Source organism: Ovis aries, chromosome 8 (assembly GCF_016772045.2).
Source record: "Ovis aries strain OAR_USU_Benz2616 breed Rambouillet chromosome 8, ARS-UI_Ramb_v3.0, whole genome shotgun sequence".
Taxonomy (NCBI): Eukaryota; Metazoa; Chordata; class Mammalia; order Artiodactyla; family Bovidae; genus Ovis; species Ovis aries.
Genome location: NC_056061.1, coordinates 82,247,462 through 82,267,651, shown reverse-complemented (window position 1 = coordinate 82,267,651; position 20,190 = coordinate 82,247,462). Strand labels below are relative to the sequence as shown.

At 45.7% G+C, this 20,190-nt stretch overlaps 1 protein-coding gene across 2 annotated transcripts in view; it reads right to left on the bottom strand.

The window, feature by feature from the left end:
- Positions 1–1,310: 1,310 nt before the first annotated feature.
- The window catches only part of SNX9 (sorting nexin 9), a 97,193-nt gene continuing 78,313 nt past the window's right edge, over positions 1,311–20,190 (bottom strand). The window contains exons 13-22 of one of the 2 annotated variants that reach the window (XR_009601538.1): positions 18,787–18,864; positions 16,067–16,143; positions 14,871–14,960; positions 12,614–12,728; positions 10,707–10,798; positions 8,145–8,865; positions 5,909–6,525; positions 4,909–5,024; positions 3,638–3,768; positions 1,311–2,858 (exon numbers count right to left, since the gene is read on the bottom strand). Coding sequence is in view for 1 of the 2 variants with exons in the window: in XM_015097503.4 (XP_014952989.2) it covers positions 8,818–8,865; positions 10,707–10,798; positions 12,614–12,728; positions 14,871–14,960; positions 16,067–16,143; positions 18,787–18,864 (500 nt within the window). In the remaining variant the exon portion in view is untranslated. Of the gene's footprint in view, positions 2,859–3,637; positions 3,769–4,908; positions 5,025–5,908; positions 6,526–7,223; positions 8,866–10,706; positions 10,799–12,613; positions 12,729–14,870; positions 14,961–16,066; positions 16,144–18,786; positions 18,865–20,190 lie in introns of those variants that run through there. The other variant, XM_015097503.4, reaches the window with a different exon arrangement.

Below are 20,190 nucleotides of genomic sequence, written 5' to 3'. Positions count from 1 at the left end.
GCGCCAGCTGTAACTTCAAGAGCCTTGGAAATGACGAGTCTCTTCTCCTAATACCCATGCTGGTTAGCAGAAAGATCACAGAACTTGCTGGTTTTTAAGACTGTATTTTTAAATTCTGTTTTTAAAGTTGTTTTTTTAATGTAGACTAGTTTTTTTAAAAGTCTTTATTGAATTTATTACAATATTGCTTCTATCTTATGTCTTGGTTTTTTGGCCCCAGGGCATGTGGGATCTTAGTTCCCTGAATGGGGATCGAACCCACACCCTCTGCATTGGAAGCCCACAGTCTTAACCACTGGACCACCAGGGAGGTCCCTCCCATGTTACTTTAGAGGCTCATCATTTTGTGAAGGAACAGTGCTTGTCAAGCTGAAAGGCAAGAGTGAGTGCTGACTGAGGCTCCAAACCTGGTGCCTGGTGGGTGTGGAGCGGGAGTGGGGGTGTCACTCCGGGGGTGGGGCTGTCACTCTGGGGTGGGGGTGTCACTGCTGGGGTGGGGTGTCACTGCTGGGGTGGGGGTGTCAGTCCCGCCCTGGTTTCCCCACTTGCCAGCAGGGCGGCAGTGATCATTATGGAAGAGAGGACTGGTGTCTGCATTGCCCCTCACCAGTGGTTGTGGAGTCGATTGGCACCCACTGACCACTCTGAGATCAAGAAGCTTTGTAGGAAGAGGGTTTCTGGACACTCAGCTTGGATCACACCTCCTTGTGAGCTCGCCTTTGTCTCCTGCCGGCTGAGACACGCCGGGAGCAGCAGGTGGACGTCAGATCCAGTCCAGCTTCTGAATCGGCAGGGCTGAGGAGTGAGGAATGCAGGCAGTCTGCGACACACTGCCCTGCCCTTAAGCGCACTGGGGCTGGGTGCTCTAGGGGGTCCCTCGGGAGGCAGCACTGCCCGCACTGAAGCCATGGGTGGCGGGCGTGCACCCAGCTCCCTGCTCTCGTGTGAGCACCTCGGGGAGGCCCCAGGGCTGGTCAGGGCTCTGGACACACCTGCTGTCCAGCCGGCCACCCCGGGGCCGAGGGGACTGAGATCCAGAGAGCTCACGTGGCTGGTTCAAGGTGGCAGACGCTGGCACCAGACTTGAGGCCAGAGCCCAGGGCTCCCACTCACAGTTCAGGCCTCTCCACGTTGCCAAGGGTTTCTTCACCGGAGGGAAGGTCTTCAGACTTTGATGATTCCCATTTCACGGGGTTGAACCAGCAGATGAACCGAGGTCTGTATGTGCACAGGGAATCAGCCTAGTTCAGGGTTGGTACTAATAACGCCCAGGAAACAGATGGTTTGTGAAACGAGATCATTCCAACAGCTTTGAAAAACATTTTTTAGTGATGTCAAATATATTTTTATACATTTTCCCATTTTTATAGAAAAATAGTTGATATACATCACTGTATAAGTTCAAAGTGTACAGCATGATTTACACATATAAAGAAATGATTATAATGGGTTCAATTAACATTCATCATCTCATGGATACAATAAAAAGAAAAGGAGAAAAGAGGAAAAAGATTTTCTCCTTGTGATGAAAATCCTCTGGATTTACTCTTAAAAACTTTCCTATACATCATACCGCAATGTTAGCTACGGTCACCATCTGGTACATTAGATTTTTTTGAGTTATGAACAAGCTCGTTGTTAAAAAATTCAGAAAAATATAATTTTATATAAAGATCACTCAACATCTTACCCCCAAAGAACCTCTGGAGGAGCTCGGTCTCAGCTCACGTCCTGCTTCCTGGTCCAAGTGCTGCTTTCAGCCCCAGAGCCTCTGGCTGTCCGTGATTTCTGCCCTGCCCTGGGCATGTCTAGATTTCACTGATAACAGCTTTTTATCCTCATCCACAGGCATTTGTTGAATGCCTTCTGTATGTCCCAGAAAACACCTATCGATCCCCAGGCAAACTGCAATTGTCTGTTTGCTTTTTTTTTCTTTCTTCAAGTTATTAGTTTAGTATTTGTTTTTATTTGGCTGTCCAGGTCTTAGTTGGCACAGTTCAGTTCAGTTCAGTCGCTCAGTCATGTCCGACTCTTTGTGACCCCATGAATCGCAGCACGCCAGGCCTCCCTGTCCATCACCATCTCCCAGAGTTCACTCAGACTCACGTCCATCGAGTCCATGATGCCATCCAGCCATCTCATCCTGGGTCGTCCCCTTCTCCTCCTGCCCCCAATCCCTCCCAGCATCAGAGTCTTTTCCAATGAGTTAACTCTTCGCATGAGGTGGCCAAAGTACTGGAGTTTCAGCTTTAGCATCATTCCCTCCAAAGAAATCCCAGGGCTGATCTCCTTCAGAATGGACTGGTTGGATCTCCTTGCAGTCCAAGGGACCCTCAAGAGTCTTCTCCAACACCACAGTTCAAAAGCATCAATTCTTCGGCACTCGGCCTTCTTCACAGTCCAACTCTCACATCCATACATGACCACAGGAAAAACCATAGCCTTGACTAGATGGACCTTAGTCGGCAAAGTAATGTCTCTGCTTTTGAATATGCTATCTAGGTTGCTCATAACTTTTCTTCCAAGGAGTAAGCGTCTTTTAATTTCATGGCTGCAATCACCATCTGCAGTGATTTTGGAGCCCAAAAAAATAACCTCTGACACTGTTTCTACTGTTTCCCCATCTGTTTCCCATGAAGTGATGGGACCAGATGCCATGATCTTCGTTTTCTGAATGTTGAGCTTTAAGCCAACTTTTTCGCTCTCCTCTTTCACTTTTATCAAGAGGCTTTTTAGCTCCTCTTCACTTTCTGCCATAAGGGTGGTGTCATCTGCATATCTGAGGTGATTGATATTTCTCCCGGCAACCTTGATTCCAGCTTGTGTTTCTTCCAGTCCAGCATTTCTCATGATGTACTCTGCATAGAAGTTAAATAAGCAGGGTGACAATATACAGCCTTGACATACTCCTTTTCCTATTTGGAACCAGTCTGTTGTTCCATGTCCAGTTCTAACTGTTGCTTCCTGACCTGCATACAGATTTCTCAAGAAGCAGGTCAGGTGGTCTGGTATGGCACAAAGCATCTTTTAGTTGGGGCATGTGGGATCTACTTCCTTGACCAGGGATCAAACCCAGGCCCCCTGCATTGGGAGCGTGGAGTCTTAGCCACTGACCACCAGCAAAGTCCCAAAGAGTTTGTCAGTTTGGGTGCTATTGACAGTTCACCCAGAGCTCAGTTGGTAAAGAGTCTGCCTGCAATGCAGGAGACCCGGGTTTGATCCCTGGGTCGGGAAGATCCCCTGGAGAAGGAAATGGCAAGCCACTCCAGTATTCTTGCCCGGAGAATCCCATGGACAGAGGAGCCTGGCAGGCTACAATCCATGGGGTCGCAGGAGTTGGACACGACTTAGTGACTAAAGAGAGAGAGACAGAGACACTTAGGGTGGATAATTTTTCATGGAGGCTGTTCTGTGCATTGGAGGATGCTGAGCAACCTCTCGGCTCCTACCCACCAGATGACAGTTCGTCCTCCGTAAACGTCCCTACTGTGTCTCCCGAGGACAGGGTTACCTCTGGCTGAGCCAGTGCTCTCAGGGCAAGTGACAGGGCTGTGTGTGTCCTGTGACCTCAGGCATCTGACCGTGGGCGGCCGCCGTGCCCTCCCTCACCACCACATGCCCCGAGACCATCTTATACCTGGAGAAGTGTGTGACTGCGGCTTCCTGGTGAACCAACACCATTTTTGGTGATGTCATAGCTTTTCTCTGGAATTGATGATTCACCACCAACCCCACCTCCTGGGCCTCCCCAATTCATCAGGGCAGCTCCTGGGGATGAGCCAGATGAGAGGCCCTCACCATTAAGAAAAACACACACACACATGCTTCAAACTTATGCCTGGCCCAGGTTCCTGGTATACACATTTTTCTTTCTCTGCCCCAGCCAGAGTTCTCTGAAAGCTATAAATGGATTGCTTAATTGAACTTTACAACTTTCTTTGACTTAAGATATGGATGTGTATTCCTAAAGACCTTTGAACTTAAGTCTTGACTCAGAAGCTAAACAATCTTCTCCACAGAGGTTTAATGGCCTTCCGACAATCTGGCCTGTTGTTGGCCTTTGAACTGTCAACAGCATTTAGACAGCACGGAGACTCCGGCTAAAAATACTGTGCTATGTACACACGAAAGCTATATGAGAGTAGATCTTAAAACTTACCTTCTCATCCACACAAAATTATAACTATGTGAGGTGATGGACGTGTTCACTAACCTTGGTTATCTTTTGCAAATATATACATACACATCATTACGGTGTATATCCTCTATTCACACAAGGTTGCACATCAATTATAGCTCAGTAAGGCTGGGGAAAAAATAGTCTTTCTGCTCTGCTAAAACTTCAATTTGTTGCCCTGGTTCTTTCTCTTTTGGCCACGCTTTGAGGCCTGTAGGATCTTAGTTCCCCAAACAGGGATTGAATCTGGGCTCCCTGAGTCCTAACTGCTGGGCCGCCAGGGAACTTCTCCCCTGGTTCTTTTATACTGCTTGCTGGTGGAGTGTGGAAGATTACAGCTCATCCTTCGATGGTCTTTGCTAGTGTGTATATTTTTTGGTGGCTTTATTCATTTTTTTATTCTTAGTTTTTAAGAAATGTTTCCTTACAGACGTTAACTGCTGGGTATGGGATTTGATTTTGTTCTATTTACAAGCAAGTTAGTTTGTTGCTGTTTCATGGATGCTGGCAGGAGAAAGGGCCTCCTGAGTCAGAAGCAAGAGGGTAACTTAATGGTACAGGATGCAGGGAGCTTCACCCACTATCTTGCAAGTCCATCGGTGGCAAGTAGGGGGCTCCAGAGGGACGCCTGCTCTGCAGTGGGTTGTGTGACAAGCAAGGAAACTGGAGCTTGGGAAACCTGCATTTTATAGCAAGCAGTAAACACGCCTGCTCTTATCAGAAGACCTTACCTCATCAAGGATATTTGTAAACAGGCTGACAATCAGCCTGGGTAAAAGCGTAAGGACTCCGTATTCTTGGCACAGCTGACAAGACCCTTGGGAAAGGAGTTCAAATTCTCCTCACTCTGGAGAAAAGAATTTTAAAATCAAACAGGTTGAAAAAAGAAACATGCACTGGAAAAAAAAACCTTCCTCCCTCATTATTATCATTCGTTTCACCTGGCAGTTATTCAACCATAAAAATAGTTACTTGAGTACTTTTACTACTTTAAATAAAGGACATTAATAGCTTGGATTCCCAACCTTTAGACAGGATCACCTGAATCCCTCCATGGAGGCTGTAGACCAGGAGTGCTGGGAAAGGCAGTCTCAGGGGCTCAGTTTTTCCACCCCTGCACAGCCACAAAAGAGGGGTCTCAAGCCTGGGGTATCTCTTTATATAGGGTTACTCTCATGGCCTGGGTGGGCCTATCTCTTTATTCAGGACTATCTCGCCCTGTTCTGGGTTTGACATGTATTTCTTTGTTCTGCTTAAGCGCCTGGTCAATCCCACTGCAACCTCTGTTCCCAGGCAAGAAGGTTCAGGGTCTGTTCCCTGCTGCACAATAGGGGTGGGTGCAGACCACCTCTCACAGGCTGTCAGGACTAACACTCATTTTGGAAGCTGGTCTCCCTCTTCACGTTCGTTCCATTCAGAGCCTTGTGAGTTGTGTCTTTTATGGACTCCAACACCTGCCAACCTCACAGGCCGCCAACTTCCTGCACCTGCTGCTTCTGGAGACAGGCAACAGGATTCACACGCTAGACAGACAGACAGACCTTCTCCTCCATGCCTTGACCTCTCCTCTCCAGATACTTAGCTACAATGTTTACAGTCAAGATTTATAAGAATCATAAATTTTCTATCTTTTGCGATAAAGGTCGATACAAGTAATTAAAAATCAGAACATCAACATATCCTATATGAACCGCACAATGTGTCTGAACCCAGAGAGGATGAAAAACACACCGTCAGTCACTTCAGCTGCTCGGTCGTGTCTGACTCTTTGCGACCCCATGGACTGCATCACCAACTCCTGGAGTTTACTCAGACTTATGTCCATTGATTCGGTGATGCCATCCAACCATCTCATCCTCTGTTGTCCCCTTCTCCTCCCGCCTTCAATCTTTTCCAGCATCAGGGTCTTTTCTGATACAGTCAGTTCTTCACATCAGGTGGCCCAAGTATTGGAGTTTCATTAGGTTTTTAAAATTTTGCAACTTCCAGGAGAATCTTCCAAACACAAACATCCAATGGACACATTTTTCACTGCCTTTCAAGTTCCCTTTCCTGGGTCACAGTCAGCTAACATTATTTCGAGTGTCCTATGTCATCTCTTTTTCTTAGAATCCTTTTGGGCCCCAGAACAAGAGAAGGCTCCTCACGGATCAGGCCACTGTGTGACCTGCTCTGTGGCTTGGGTCACATGATCCAGCAGATCCAGTGGTACCCAAAGCTTCAGTGTCAGAAAGGGATGCTGTCTGGAACCTTTGGTGGAAGCATCTTGGTGCAGGCCTCAGGGTTTGGAACACAGCCCTGCCATCCTCCACAGAAGACGACTCTCCTTCTGAGAAACAGCTCTTGGCCTGAAACGGACGGAACGCTTAAGCACCGGCCAGCAAGACAACACGAGACCTGAGCTGCCCATCAGGACTGGGTGTTACCTGACCACCAGCCGTAAGGCCGAGTGTGCACAGCGGCGCTCCCTCACTGAATGGAAACAGTGCTGAAGGCTCACGTTACATGAGGACGTGGCCCAAACACCACGGCCCCCCTCCCGCGACACTGCCTTCTCCTCCCCCCCGCATCTATGGCCCACGGGGAGCTCCACCAGGAGCCGCAGCGGAAGAGAAGTCTGTGCGGGGTTTACCCAGGGTCTCGCCCGACGTGCAATACCGCCCCCCAGTGGACAGCTGCAGCACCACAGCCTCTCCCTGGACACGCCGGAAGGACAAGGTGACGGGATGTAGGAGAAGACATGGGCTATCAAGAGGAGGAAAGCTCTCTTAAGGGATGAACACACACACTCCCTGTAGGTTCAGTTTCCCTGGAGAACCCTAACACACTGGGCATCAGTATTTGTTCTTACTGCCTCTCCAGGTGACTATGACATGCCTTCTGGATTGATAATGCTCATTTAAGGAGTTAGCATTATTAATTCATGTTAGGAGAAATAAGTTCTGGGGCAAACTCATTTACCAGATGCTCTTCAGCAGCTGGCAACATGAAAGAATGATTAAAAAATAATAATAATAAATAAAAATCACACAAAAACACCAGAAAGTGTTTTGAAAAAGTGCTTGAGAATTTACTGTACAGTTTAACAATTTATTTATATGTTGGCTTCTACATGCTCTTGCATTTGTGTAAAACATTTATATATATTCTTTACAATTTGTACATATATTAAATGGCTGTATCATAAACACTGTTCTATAAGATTTTATAAAAGAAAAATCAAGTAGGGAAAATTACTTATAAAACATTAACAACAAAAAAAACCCGTGATATTGAAGAACAAGAAGTTCTCATATTCATGTTCATTTGATTTCCTCTTCTATTTATTTTTGGTTTCACTTTGTGCTGGCCCAAAACTTTCATTTCCTATCACGTGACTATCAGGTCAGAAGACGGAAGAGTGGTACGAGGGCGTGGTAAGGCAGCCATGGAGGGCGGCGAGGTCTGTGGGGCTGAGACCGTGTCTGCGAGCGTCCCAGGTTAAAGCTGATGGTTCGCCAAGACCCTGTTTTGCTTTATGCCATTAAGTGAAGTACTAGTGATGACAAAATTCTGCCTGAAGTTTAGGACACAGTCAGGAAGAGCATCGCCCTTAACTTTTTCTTCTCGCATGTAAAAGCTTGGGGAAGGCTGCGTGTGCGTGTTACATGACTTAGCACCCTCGTCAGCCCCTTAAAACCTTCCCATCTGGTGGGGCTGGGAGAGGCTTGCTTACCTGTGCTTCATCGTTTCAGATAATAACCCCCACCGGCCTGCTAGTCTAAAATCCAAATCAAGCGGCAAAATCACGCTTTCCCCAGCACTTCTCATGATGCCTCTTTGAGCAGCTTGAGACTGCGAGGCCAAGCAGAGAGCCTGGGAGGAGTGCTTGCCCACAGAGATGTGGCTGCTCCTGTCCCAGGAGCCAAGCCAGAGCGCCTCCCCCCCCAGACCCTGGGGCTTTCTAGGTGAATCCTTCCAGCCTCACCCGGGCTCAGGAGGGAACGCAAGGCAGACGGCACTTTAGGGCGGTGGGCGCGGGGGCTCTGATCCCGGGGTTCCGCCGAGCTGGTCCTCTGGAGGGACGCGTGCGGCATGGCCACGTGAGGGGCGGCAGCCGCGGGAGCCCCTGCCTGCTTCCTCTGTCGAGAAAACTGAGTGAGTTATAAACATCTCAGTGGAAGGCCTGCGGAGTTTCCTAAATAGATATGACTCTCAAAGGGTGGAAAGGGGCTATAAAAATATACAAACATATTATGTTTTTTACTCTGGCATATTTTGCATTTTTTAAGAAAGCAATTAGTACTTATCTGACGTTGGGCAGCAACAGAACGGTGGCTGACTCATAAATTACAACTTTATGTAAAATATCAGGGGGGCAAATCCCTAATTTTCCATTAAAATTCTGGTAACTTTAAGTACTTTCCAAAAATAGACCATTTCCATTGGTTTAAATAATGGATCTGGAGATGAACGAAAGACTATTCCTAAAAATCGGATGCATTTAGGTGCTTAATAACGGAAATGAAGTTTTTTTCCAACTTTCTTTGTTTTTGGTTTTCTTTGTTTCTTTATGGATGATGGGGGGAAAAAAATCAAATTGCGTTGTCCCAGGTCAGAAGGAAGCACTTCGGCGTTTCTCCACGTTTGTTCCACCGGTCCTACATCACCGGGAAGCGGCTGAGGGCCTGCCTCAGCTTTTCCGCAATCTGGTGAGAAACAGAACAACGTGAGATGTCTCCCATCGTGACCCTGTGGTTCTCTGTTATTTCCATCTCTTCTCAAACACTCCAGACATTTCAAATCCTGGCACTGTTAGATGCTCCTAGTCCGTCCCAGCCCCAACTTAGCCTCTGAGCAGTGGAAGGGGAAAGTGTTGTTCAGTTGTGCCCAACTTTTTGTGACCCCGTGGGGTGTAGCCTGCCAGGCTTCTCTGTCCATGGGATTCTTCAGGCAAGAATACCAGAGTGGGTTGTCATTCCCTTCTCCAGGGGATCTTCCTGACCCAGGGATCAAACTCAGGTCTCCTGCATTGCAGGCAGATTCTTTACCGTCTGAGCCACCAGGGAAGCCCTATAAAAGGGAAAGTGTCCGGGCAGTGGGGTACACGCTAAGTCGCTTCAGTTGTGTCCAACTCTTCACAACCTTATGGACCGTAACCTGCCAGCCTCCTCTGCCCATGAGATTCTCTAGGGAAGAATACTGGAGTGGGTTGCCATTTCCTTCTCCAGGGCATCTTCTTGACACAGGGGTCAAACTCACGTCTCTTACGTCTCCTGCATCGGCAGGCGGGTTCTTTACCACCAGCGCCACCTGGCAGTGGAGACCTTCCTAAATTCCCAGATGGGACTGCTGGCGTCGGCGCACAGCTCAAAGGAAGCCCAGCTCCTCCCAACCACGTGGCGTCACTTCTAGACCACTGGCCTGTCCTCCCAGGATCCGGTTTCCATGCTGGGCCCAGACTCCCTGCCTTCCCGGACACCTGGGACCTCCTGAGACGGGCCCTGCTGCTGCAGTGTGGGGACAGGCTGACCTTCAGCTTGCCTCTGAAACTCCGTTTCCACCACACATGGACAGTATGCACAGAGCACACGAGCCACGGCTCCGAGAGCCCACGCGGCGGATTCGCGAGTGGCGTGCCCACCCACAGACAAGCGGACACGTGTGCGGACGTGAGTCTGGAGCTCGCCAATCCCTGAACGTACAGGAGATGGCACCATGGAAACTTAGTAAGAAATATGGCGGCCAACGTGCAGTCCGTCGTAAGAAGTTACAGAACTTGTCTTTGAGGTCTGGGTTTCCATTTATGGGCTAGATCTTTGTTTTCTGTACACCCTGGTAAATAACAAAATTGCTCTGCAGAGGTGTGAAGGTCTACATTTTCATTACTGGTTCCTGAATGGGACCATCTGAGGCTTTACTCCCCCTCTTGCTTTTGTTTTCCTTCTGAAATCCCTCTAGCACACTGCGAAACCCTCCCTCACACACAAAGCCGGCCTGTGCGGTCCCGCACGGTGCCAGGCGCCTTCCCCAGCTGAACCGGCAGGGTGACCTCATCTCACAGTGTCCCCTGTGCAGGGAGCAGTGGGGACCGCACAATAGGGGCTTCTCGGGGGCTCACCACCAGCATCCCGCACCCTTCCTTCTTGAAAAAAACAACCCCCTCTTTAGCCCAGTGTTCTTCAAGAGGAAAACGCAGATACGGTTAAAAGAGATTGGAAAAAAAATCCCTGCTCAGTATTCAGCCTCCTTTGGCTTACTGAGAAGTGAAGTTGTTCAGTCGTGTGCGACTCTGCGATTCCATGGACTGTAGCTTACCAGGCTCCTCTGTCCATTTGATTCTCCAGGCAAGAACACAGGAGTGGGTTGCCATTTCCTTCCCCCAGGGATCGAACTGGGGTCTCCTATATTGCAGGCAGACACTTTACCCTCTGAGCCACCAGGGAAGCCCGTTAGTTGGCTCATTAGTTAGGGTTAAAAACCACAGGCACACTAGCTTCACAGACAGCTCGGGTGGTGCACAGGGAGTCCGGGTGACGGGCCGACTCACCGTCTCGTAGAACTGCGCCTGCTGCTCCAGGTACAGGCGGATGACACTGTTGTAGTCATAGATCCGGTTACTGTGGAAGTGATTCATCTCGGCTGCAATCAAGACCAAGACATCAGTCAGTGCCCCCTGGACTGCAAACGAACACAGCTGTGTCTCTGGTCCAGTTATGACTCATCATCAGCCAGGCTGCCCTGTACCAGTTCCTGACAAAAATGCTATAAGAGGCTAGAAAAACAATTTGAACGGGTAACAGCAAAAACACTTTTCCCTAAACGGACGATTACTGTCGATTTGCAAGTTAAATCTTCTAAAGCCCAACATGATCACCCAAATGACAGCTCGTTTGTGTAGGAAACTGACTTGGGCCCACTGGCTACCGACGACCTCAGTCCAGAATGTCAAGTCTGTTCACGGGGGCCCTCGCGAGCTGCCCGCTGGGCGCCACATCCTCTGCTGCAGTGACTACCCAGGCTGCAGGCTTCCTCAGGCACCTCTGAAAGGCTGGGCAGGCGGGGAGACTTGAGGAAGGCCCTCTTCAGGGCCGCTGATGTCTGATGCTGCCAAGCACCAGGACTGCCAGAACTCGGCCTCTTCCCAGGCAGAGGGTCAGACGCCCATCCTTTGTGTTTGCTGGATGTCTCGACTCAGCAAATTAACCCCTTCTCCAACTCTGCCTCTCAGTGTCACCCCCATCCCATCACCAGTATCGGAGCGGCCTTCCTTATCAGGCCCCATATCACCTCTGCCTTTTCCCTACACGCCACACCTATAAAGCCAACCGCTGCTGGCATAAATTCCTGTAAAAAGCTCACTGTTGTTTTAGGTTGTTATCTGAAGTTGTACAACACTTTCATTCAACTGTTTGGATAACTCCAAACACAAGGTCAGGACCAACTTACCCATTCAAAACTCTTCCAAGCCCCGAGCTTCACTCAGGCCTCCCTGTTTCTGCCCTGAACTGTCCTCATTCTGGAAACCTTTCACACATTCTTCCCTTCTCCTACTTCCTCGCTAGTCCTGAGGATCCTCTGGAAAAGCCCGTAAGTACCCTTCATTCTCTCCCCCAGCACCTCATCTTCTTTGGGTCCTCAAAAACCTCAGACGGTAGGAGCCAGGTCTCTGGCTGGGCTGTCAAACATCAGCCCCCAGCCTGCACCCCCACCTCCGTCACGAACAAATCCTCTTCCTTGAGCAGTCTTTTTTCTGTTTGTTTTTCCATCAAAACCTTTTCATGGCTTCGTAACGTCCACAGCAAGTCTAAACTCTTCTGCCACGCTTTTGAGGCCCCCCAGAATCTCCAAAGTCTACCCCCGTAACCTGCAACTGTGTTTTATTCCCAAAGGCCAATGACATCACCTGGTCCCATCGTGTTTTGTGTGCTTTGTTCCTACCAGAACATCCTTCCGCTCCCTCCTTGGCCCATGTATCCCATCCATCCTCCAAAACACAAAAAATCCATTCACTGCTCCTATCTGCTGGCAAAATTAGTATTTTCTTTTTAGTAACAGTCAAACCATGCCAAAAATGCTATGTCCAAACTCCCTTCGCATTCTATGGTCTTGGGGCCTGCAGGTTACATGCTGCTAAGAGCTGGATTTGGGAATCTAGTCTGGATAGATTAAAGCTTATGAAAGGAATCTTCAGGGTCTCCAAGAAGAAATTAAAACGTACAGGTTTAATCACGTTGTCATTTGTAGTTACATCAGGTAAATGCATGAAAAACTAAATATAAATATTACAGCTTTTAACACTGGGATCCCACAAACAATAGTCTTAGGAAGATATTTTGAATCAGTTCTTATTAACTTAACTGCTATTCCTACTGGAATTTCTCTCCAGCAAGGAAAATAGAAAATTTTCTTGGAAAAAAATCTCCACTAGCTACACACAGACCTTATCGTTCTTACCTTGCAAAGCGTAAGACATTGTCCCAACCCGCTTCACCATGTTCTGTTTGTCCTGGGGGGTGATCTTACTGGTTGCAACCAGTTTATCACTTTCTTTCACTTTTTCTATTGCTCCCTGTGAAATACAAAGTGTGGTGGTGTTAATAAAACAAATTCAAAAGGATTGGTCATTAGTTTACAATGTAACAAAGCCAACATATTCTATAATTGTCTTGCTACTGAATAGGAATATGTCCCCACAAAATGAGAACATGAGGAACACATCTCACTGTAACTTCCTGTAAGTCGCTTGGAAACAAAAATGCTGCTATTCCTGTAAAATATAGCTGAGCTGAAATCTACACTTTTATGCTACAGCAAGGCTGAAAACTAAACAGCACTCTTTATCTGTAATATGAGTAAGTCATTGTCAGGTGAGAGTGGTACATGATTGGAAAACAGGCACTAGCTTTAGGAAGTCATTTGATCTGGGACAGTCTAGCATATATGCCTGGGCACTCTTGCAGAGTATTTCATAAGCTGGTGCCTCGCTGTGCTGATCATAAGCTTTACTTCGATTTCTCTAAGAAGCTCTGGACTAACTTCAAATTAATGCTGAGGTGGAAACAGCTGTAAAAGTTGCCAGACACTTCCCACACTTGTGCCATCGCACGGCTCATGGGCGCTGTCTGGGAAGAACTCTACGCCTGTGTATAAATCAGGTTCCCCACCCACAACTCTCAAGGCAGGCACAAACTCCTACAACAAGCTAACTGCTCTGAGGTGGTTTTTTTTGAGATTTTAATTTTATTTTTTTATTCCCACCCACCCCCATTTACAGCAAGGTAACTGACAGATAACATTATATTAGTTTAAGGTGTACAACATAATGAATTTGAGACATGTGTATAATGCAAAGTGATTACTACATAAGTATGTTAAGATCCATCACCTCAGTGAGTTATAAACTATTTTTTTCCTGTGATGAGAACTTTTAAGATCTACTCTCCCAGCAGTCCCACCTGTGGGTATATACCCAAAGAAAACAAAAACAGTGTCTCAAAATAAACCCAAGCACATCACAATACCCTAGGGTACGACAGCCAATAAAACACCCACAGTAATGAGGTGTGAAAGAGAGAAAAATGAACCAGGATCAAAATCTGAGGACACTCCAAACCAATCTTTATTTAGTTTTAAAAAAGAACCTTTATGATGGGAACTATATAGTTTTCCTTTCTATTAACGTAAACAAATAAAATCGACATTGACCATTCTGATCTTAATTGGGAGAGACTTTGTCAGGCTCAGGGATAGGACACCTGATTTCACCTGGACAGGAAAGGCCCTGGGAGGACTTGCCCACACAGTGTGCAGGGAGGGTCTCGCTGATGAGGGTAAGATTCCTGACACTGATTGAACACCAGATACCATGATAACTACGTCTGTGACCTGACCTAAGTGTGTCCATAAAGGAATATCTATCATCCTTTTAGTTCCCTCCAAATAATCTTTCTACAGGATAGAAGAGACTCAACAACCACTCAGGCATCTAAATGTGACAGGACCTCACTATGTCAGCCTGCGTTGGTTTTGGAGTGGAGCTCCTAACGGGGGTGGGAGGGGGGTGGGGGCTGGGGGGGGGGGTGTGGGGTGTGTGTGTGTAGGGTGTGAATGGGGCTGTGTGTATGTGTGGGGGGTGTGTGTGTGCATGTGTGGGGTGTGTGTGTGTGTGTGGTGTGTCTGTATGTGTATGTTGTGTCTGTGTGGTGTTGTGTGTTTGTCTGTTTGTGTGTCTGTGTGTGTGTCTGTGTGTGTGGGGTGTGTGTGTGTATATGGGGTGGTGTGTCTGTGTGTGTGTCTGCGTGTCTGTGTGTGTCTGTGGGAGTGTGGGTTTGTGTGTGTGGGGTGTGTGTGTGTCTATGCGTGTCTGTGTGTGTGTGTATGTATGGGGTGGTGTGTCTGTGTGTCTGTGGGTGTGTGGGTTTGTGTGTGGGGTATGTGTGTGTGGGTGTGTATGCATGTGTCTGTGTGTATGTGTTTGTGTGTGTCTGTGGGTGTATGGGTTTGTGTGTGTGGGGTGTGTGTGTGTGCAAGCGTGTTGTGTGTGTGTGTGGGGGGTGGTATGTGTATGTCTGTGTGTGTGTGTGTGTGTGTGTGTACGTGCAAGTGTGTTGTGCGTGTGTGTGGCTAAAGGGCGAAGCTCCCGCAGGTGGCCCTGCCCCTGGGTCCTGGCTCAGCCGGGGACCTCGTCTGTGAAGGCCTCAGATCAAGTTACCTTGTGAGCGCCAAGAATGTCAGGGAAGCAGCCCAGGAAGCCTTTATATTCATGGTTACACTCCATCAGGAAATGGAGATCTTTCTTTGGCTGTAACAAGAAAGACTGGCTATTATTGGTGGAAGAATTCAGACAAGAGCAGAGAAAACGGTTACATTTAAGGGCTGTATCAGCCGAATCTGCCAGGCATGACACGAAGTTACCGAGTGTGAAGTAGTCAGCCTAGTTCTCCTGTAAGAAAATAATCCCCAAGAGCGCTATACTGTCATTGTAGGCTGTGAAAAAATGATAAAACTGGATTTTTAGGTTGGTTGGTAAAATTAGCTATTTTGAACTGGCCCAAAAGACAACACTGTGAACAAAATTAAAAAAAAACTAGTTAACACCGTATGTTTACACAGAGGCAAATAAGATGTTACAGCTTAATGTGTAAATTTTAGCAGAAAATTAAAAAATTGCTAAAAATCTGGTAATCATTAAAGTGGCAATAAAATTTTCCATTTTTCTGTGATAATATTTAAAGTTTTGGTGTGCACAATTCTAAAAATTAATCTTTTTTTTTTTACAAGTATCAAGAGAGTAGTTAATGACCACATGAACGTATGGTTATTCAAATATGTATTTCAAGTTGTCATCTGCAAAAAAAAAAAAAATTTTCTTTTTAATTTAAGGGTTTGAAACAACCTCGATGGTTAGTCCCCTTAAGGAAACATCATCTGTTATCTATGAACATAACTGAAATCAGGCTACTAAAGACTCCAATAAAAGCCAGGTGGCTACAGTGAAATCTGCCTGCCAGAAACCTGACCAGGGCTTTCTCTTTATTGGCTGTTGATCCTCAGCCCACTCCCAGGCAGGTGCTTCCATCACTATTTACAGATCAGGAAACCCCTGCTCCGAGAAGCTGAGCAAGACTCCAAACAAGGACCAGAGCTCTTCCCTGGACGTTCTAATCCCCTGGTGGCTGAGATGGATCCAGACCATCGGTGCTGGGAGCTATTGAGGCTTCCTGGTGATGAATTATCCCTTACTTTAGCTTGGCCTAAGAAATGCTACTACTCAGTGTAATTAATAAAGATGCACAAGGACAGAAGAAAACAGCCATTTGGAAAGCTTGTCTTAAAACAGGTTTTAAATAAAACGTGGACTAGGTAACATAAAATCTCAACTGGAACCATGTGCCTATGTTAATATACCTGTTCTGCCACAAGGCTGGCAATTTCTTCATAAGTCTTTCCTGCTTCAGTTATCGCGTCATTGAGATCTGTTTCACCTGAGAAGCAAGACAGTTATATGAGTGTTACAACTTATATTTCCTTTTCATTACTTCTAAAATTTTACTATAGCAAACTTCAAACTTTGCAAACTATACAACAGTAGAATGAATCCTCATCTACCCATCACCTGACTTCCCAACTAACAGCCCATGTCCAATCTTTCAGTCCCCTCCCTTCCTCTCCCTTTTACTGGTCATTTAACACTTCATCCACACATTCTACCTAAAAGACAAGGGCTCTTTAGGAAATAGAGACAACCCCAATCTCACACCTAAGAAACGACCATTGGTCCTGATATGAACCGTCCAGCCAGTGTGCAGCTGGCTGGTGTCTCCAACCAAGCTGGCTGCTTGAGTCAGGATGCAAAGACCGTCCACGTGGCACAGAGCTGACACGTTTCCTACAGAGGTTCTTTCTCCTCTGTGTGTTTTTCTGGCAAAATTCCTTTGGGGACGTGTGGACGGAACCAGGCTGTGTGCCTTGGTCCCAGAGTCGGGTTCTGTTGAGCGAGTCTCGGTGGTGACAACACAGTCCTCTGTTTCCTGTATCACCTAGATCTTTCATTTTGGTATACTAAGTATTTAGTATTTTAGGTTTGCAAATCGGTGCTATACTACTTATGTCATTGCTTCTTTATTAGCTGAAATACATTTATAAAGACAAATTTTATCAGCTTTTTGGTTACCTTGAGGTATAGGGACAGGAAGAACAGGTTAAATGCTTCCTTCTTTTTACAGTTTTCAGAATTATAAGTTGATTCTATTCCATCCTCCAAAGGTGACTAAGATTAACTTTTTAAGAATATCATCACAAGTCTGGATTAAAGTTGATATGCTTCATTTCATAGCAATCATTATCTTCACTAAGCTCAAATTTTTGCTCCATAGGACAGCGGAAGGTTATTTAGGTTGGCATCAGAGTTCTTTCCCTCTGAGCTCTGGCTTATTTCAGGGAAACAATGTTTTGAAATCGCTATGTGGGTGATGCTGGGAGTGCTTGGACTTGATAACTATTTCTAGGCCTTTTCAGTGAACAGAGCCAGTGTGTATCTGTTAATTCCAAATTTCTAGCTTATCTCCCCACCTTCCCCCTTTGGTAACAAGTTTTGTTTTTTTTTCCCCTACGTGTGTGAGTCTGTTTCTGTTTTGTAAGTACGTTCATTTTTATCGTGTTTTTAGATTCCACATGTGAATGGGATCATATGATATTTGTCTTTCTCTGACTTCACGTAGTAGATAATCTCTAGGGCCATCCATGTTGCTGAAAATGGCATCATTTCATTCTTTCGTATGGCCGAGTAATATTCCATTTAAATAAATACCACATCCTCTTTATCCATTCATCTGTTGATGGACATTTAGTTGCTTCCATGTCTTGGCTATTGTAAAAAGGGCTGCTATGAACACTGGGGTGCCTGTGCCTTTTTGAATTAGAAATTTCATCTTTTCATAATTTTCAGATACATGCCCAGGAATGGGATTGCTGGATCATATGGTGGCTCTATATTTAGTTTTTTTAAGGAACCCCCATACAGTTCTCTATAGTGGATGCATCAATTTAAATTCCCACCAACAGCGTAGAAGGGCTCCCTGTTCTCCACACCTCCTCCAGCATTTATTATTTGTATACTTTTTGATGATGGCCATTCTGAGTGGTGTGATACCTCACTGCAGTTTTGATTTGCATTTCTCTAACTGGCGATGTTGAGCACCTTTTCGGGTCTCTTGGCCACAAGATGCTTATCTTCCCAGACCTTGGATTCCTCATCTACAAAAATGGGGGCCAGACCAACGAATCCTCAAAACTCCTGCCCAAGCTAAAAGTTTTAACTGAAAGACACAATTCAGCCAGGCTAACAAGAAATATTCAAATACGGGAGTCACAGGTCTTACGTTTTGGTAAAAGACTAATTTCTTATACCTGGAAATACTCAGACATTGACCTCCAAAGATCTACCCTCCCTGGATATCAGAATAATGGCACGGTGACAGTACCAAGCCTATCATTTCTGTAAGTGATAGTACGTCCTCAAATTGAATAGGTGCCACTCACCTGGCAAATACTTTTTTTACTTCCTACCAGCTCCATATGCCAGATTAAGAAAACAAACCAAGATATAAAAGAAAACTGCTAACTTGCAAGTGTTGTCCATGGAAATGCACAATGAACTCAAAATACCACAAGTGAGATATACAATATGGGATATGCCGAAAACAATAATGAGTTAGCAAGAGACATAAGGCAATATGAACTTGTTACTCAGTCAAGATTTTTCCCTCCAAATGTCCCTGATAGTCAGGCTCTTGATAGTCAGACTTAGCTTCAGAGTTTGGCAGAGAAATGAAAGCAGGGCAGAGTGTCACACACCATACCCGCCTGCTTCACTAAAACCCAAGAGCTGAATCTGAGCACAGGAAAGGCAAAGACACCAGCCTGGAAATCCAACTATTACCACCTACCACTTTTCTCAAAACTAATAGGTGAGGTGGCAGAAGTCCTCAGTGGAGCGGTGCAGCCAGTTTAAACGTCACTGACGGTGGTGCTTCACTGCAGTTATCACTTGCTTGCAGGAGCCTGAGGAGGCTGGTCTGTGTGGATAAGACATCCAGGGCCCAAAGAACAAATAAAGAAAGATGTACCTTGATAACCACTAGAGCTGAAGACTGTGGCTAAGCTCTGCAAGGCCTTCCCTATCTTCTGATATTCCTTGGGTAATGCTGAAAGAGAAAAAAGTCATTCACTAAATGGAGCAAAATGAAATGATCCAACTATTTTCTCAAAGTATTTTTATAGTAAATCTGAAATGATTCAAAATAGTCTATATTCTTTAACAGAATATCAATACAGATGAACTGTTGTTAGAGATTAATTTTTTCTTCAATTTTTAATTAATCAATTGTTCAATAAATAGTGGACACTATTATTATGAACACCACCACCAGCACCCACACTCTCATTCACTGAATGAGATAAAAATGAACCGAAAGCTCATTCAGAAGAGGATTTCTAGGTTTGAGTCCTTTCGTGTGTACAACACCAACTTGATCATCACAACCACCCCTCTACCCTCTATGGCGCCTCCCCTCTATGGCGGATGCACCATCTGCCTTTCCTGGGTTAGGAAAGCTGGGGTCACGGGGCTAGTAAGTGGTGGATCTGGTGCCTGTTATTCCTAATCCGCTGCTTCTCCCACTCTGCCATGTACCTATGAGTGATTATTTACAAAACAAAACACAACCAAAAGCAATGGGGTGTGGAGAAAAACGGCAGTGGAACCTCACAGGACCAGGGAGGAGGGATTTTAGCTTTCTCATCTGTATAATAATGATTAATTAAATCATCTCCAATGCTCCTCTAGTGCTAAATCCTAGGCTTCTAGGATCACTCTGGAGAACTCTCCAGAGAAGAGTCTTTGTATCTTGGGCTACTTTTATTTGCAATCTGTACATAGTTTCCTGAAACACATATGTTGTCTTCAAAAGAAACCATCAGTTGCATTTGAAGAGACTATGCTATTAATAAAGAAAAATGATTCAAATGTTTCTTTTAAAAAAATTCCAGGACAGAGAAATTTGACAAACGGTCTACAAGCGATAAGATACAAGAAACATGAATTCAGATTACATTAGCTTGGTTAACTTTAATAAATTGTTCACCCTTTGGTAACTCAGTTTTTGCCTTTACACCGGGGATTAAAAACTCTTTTGTGAGAGGAAAGACACTATGGTTGAATCAAATTCTAAACAAAACACTTCAACCTCCTGTCCCCTAAAATAGAGCAGCCTAATGCTATTACTATTTCCTAATTTTGGTCTGTGGATTTTACAGGACATGGAGTTGACCAGATGTTAGACATAAGGGATTTGATTCTTTAACAGAAGCCATGATCCCAGATTTTTGTGATATCCTTATAAACTTTAAGATTTGCACTCCTTTAAATTTTTCTTTAAAAAGGGGAAACAGCTGAATTTAGTTATTATTTTAAAAATTAAATTATTTCATTTACATTTTAGAGAAGTATCACTCCCTTTTTTGCTCATGAG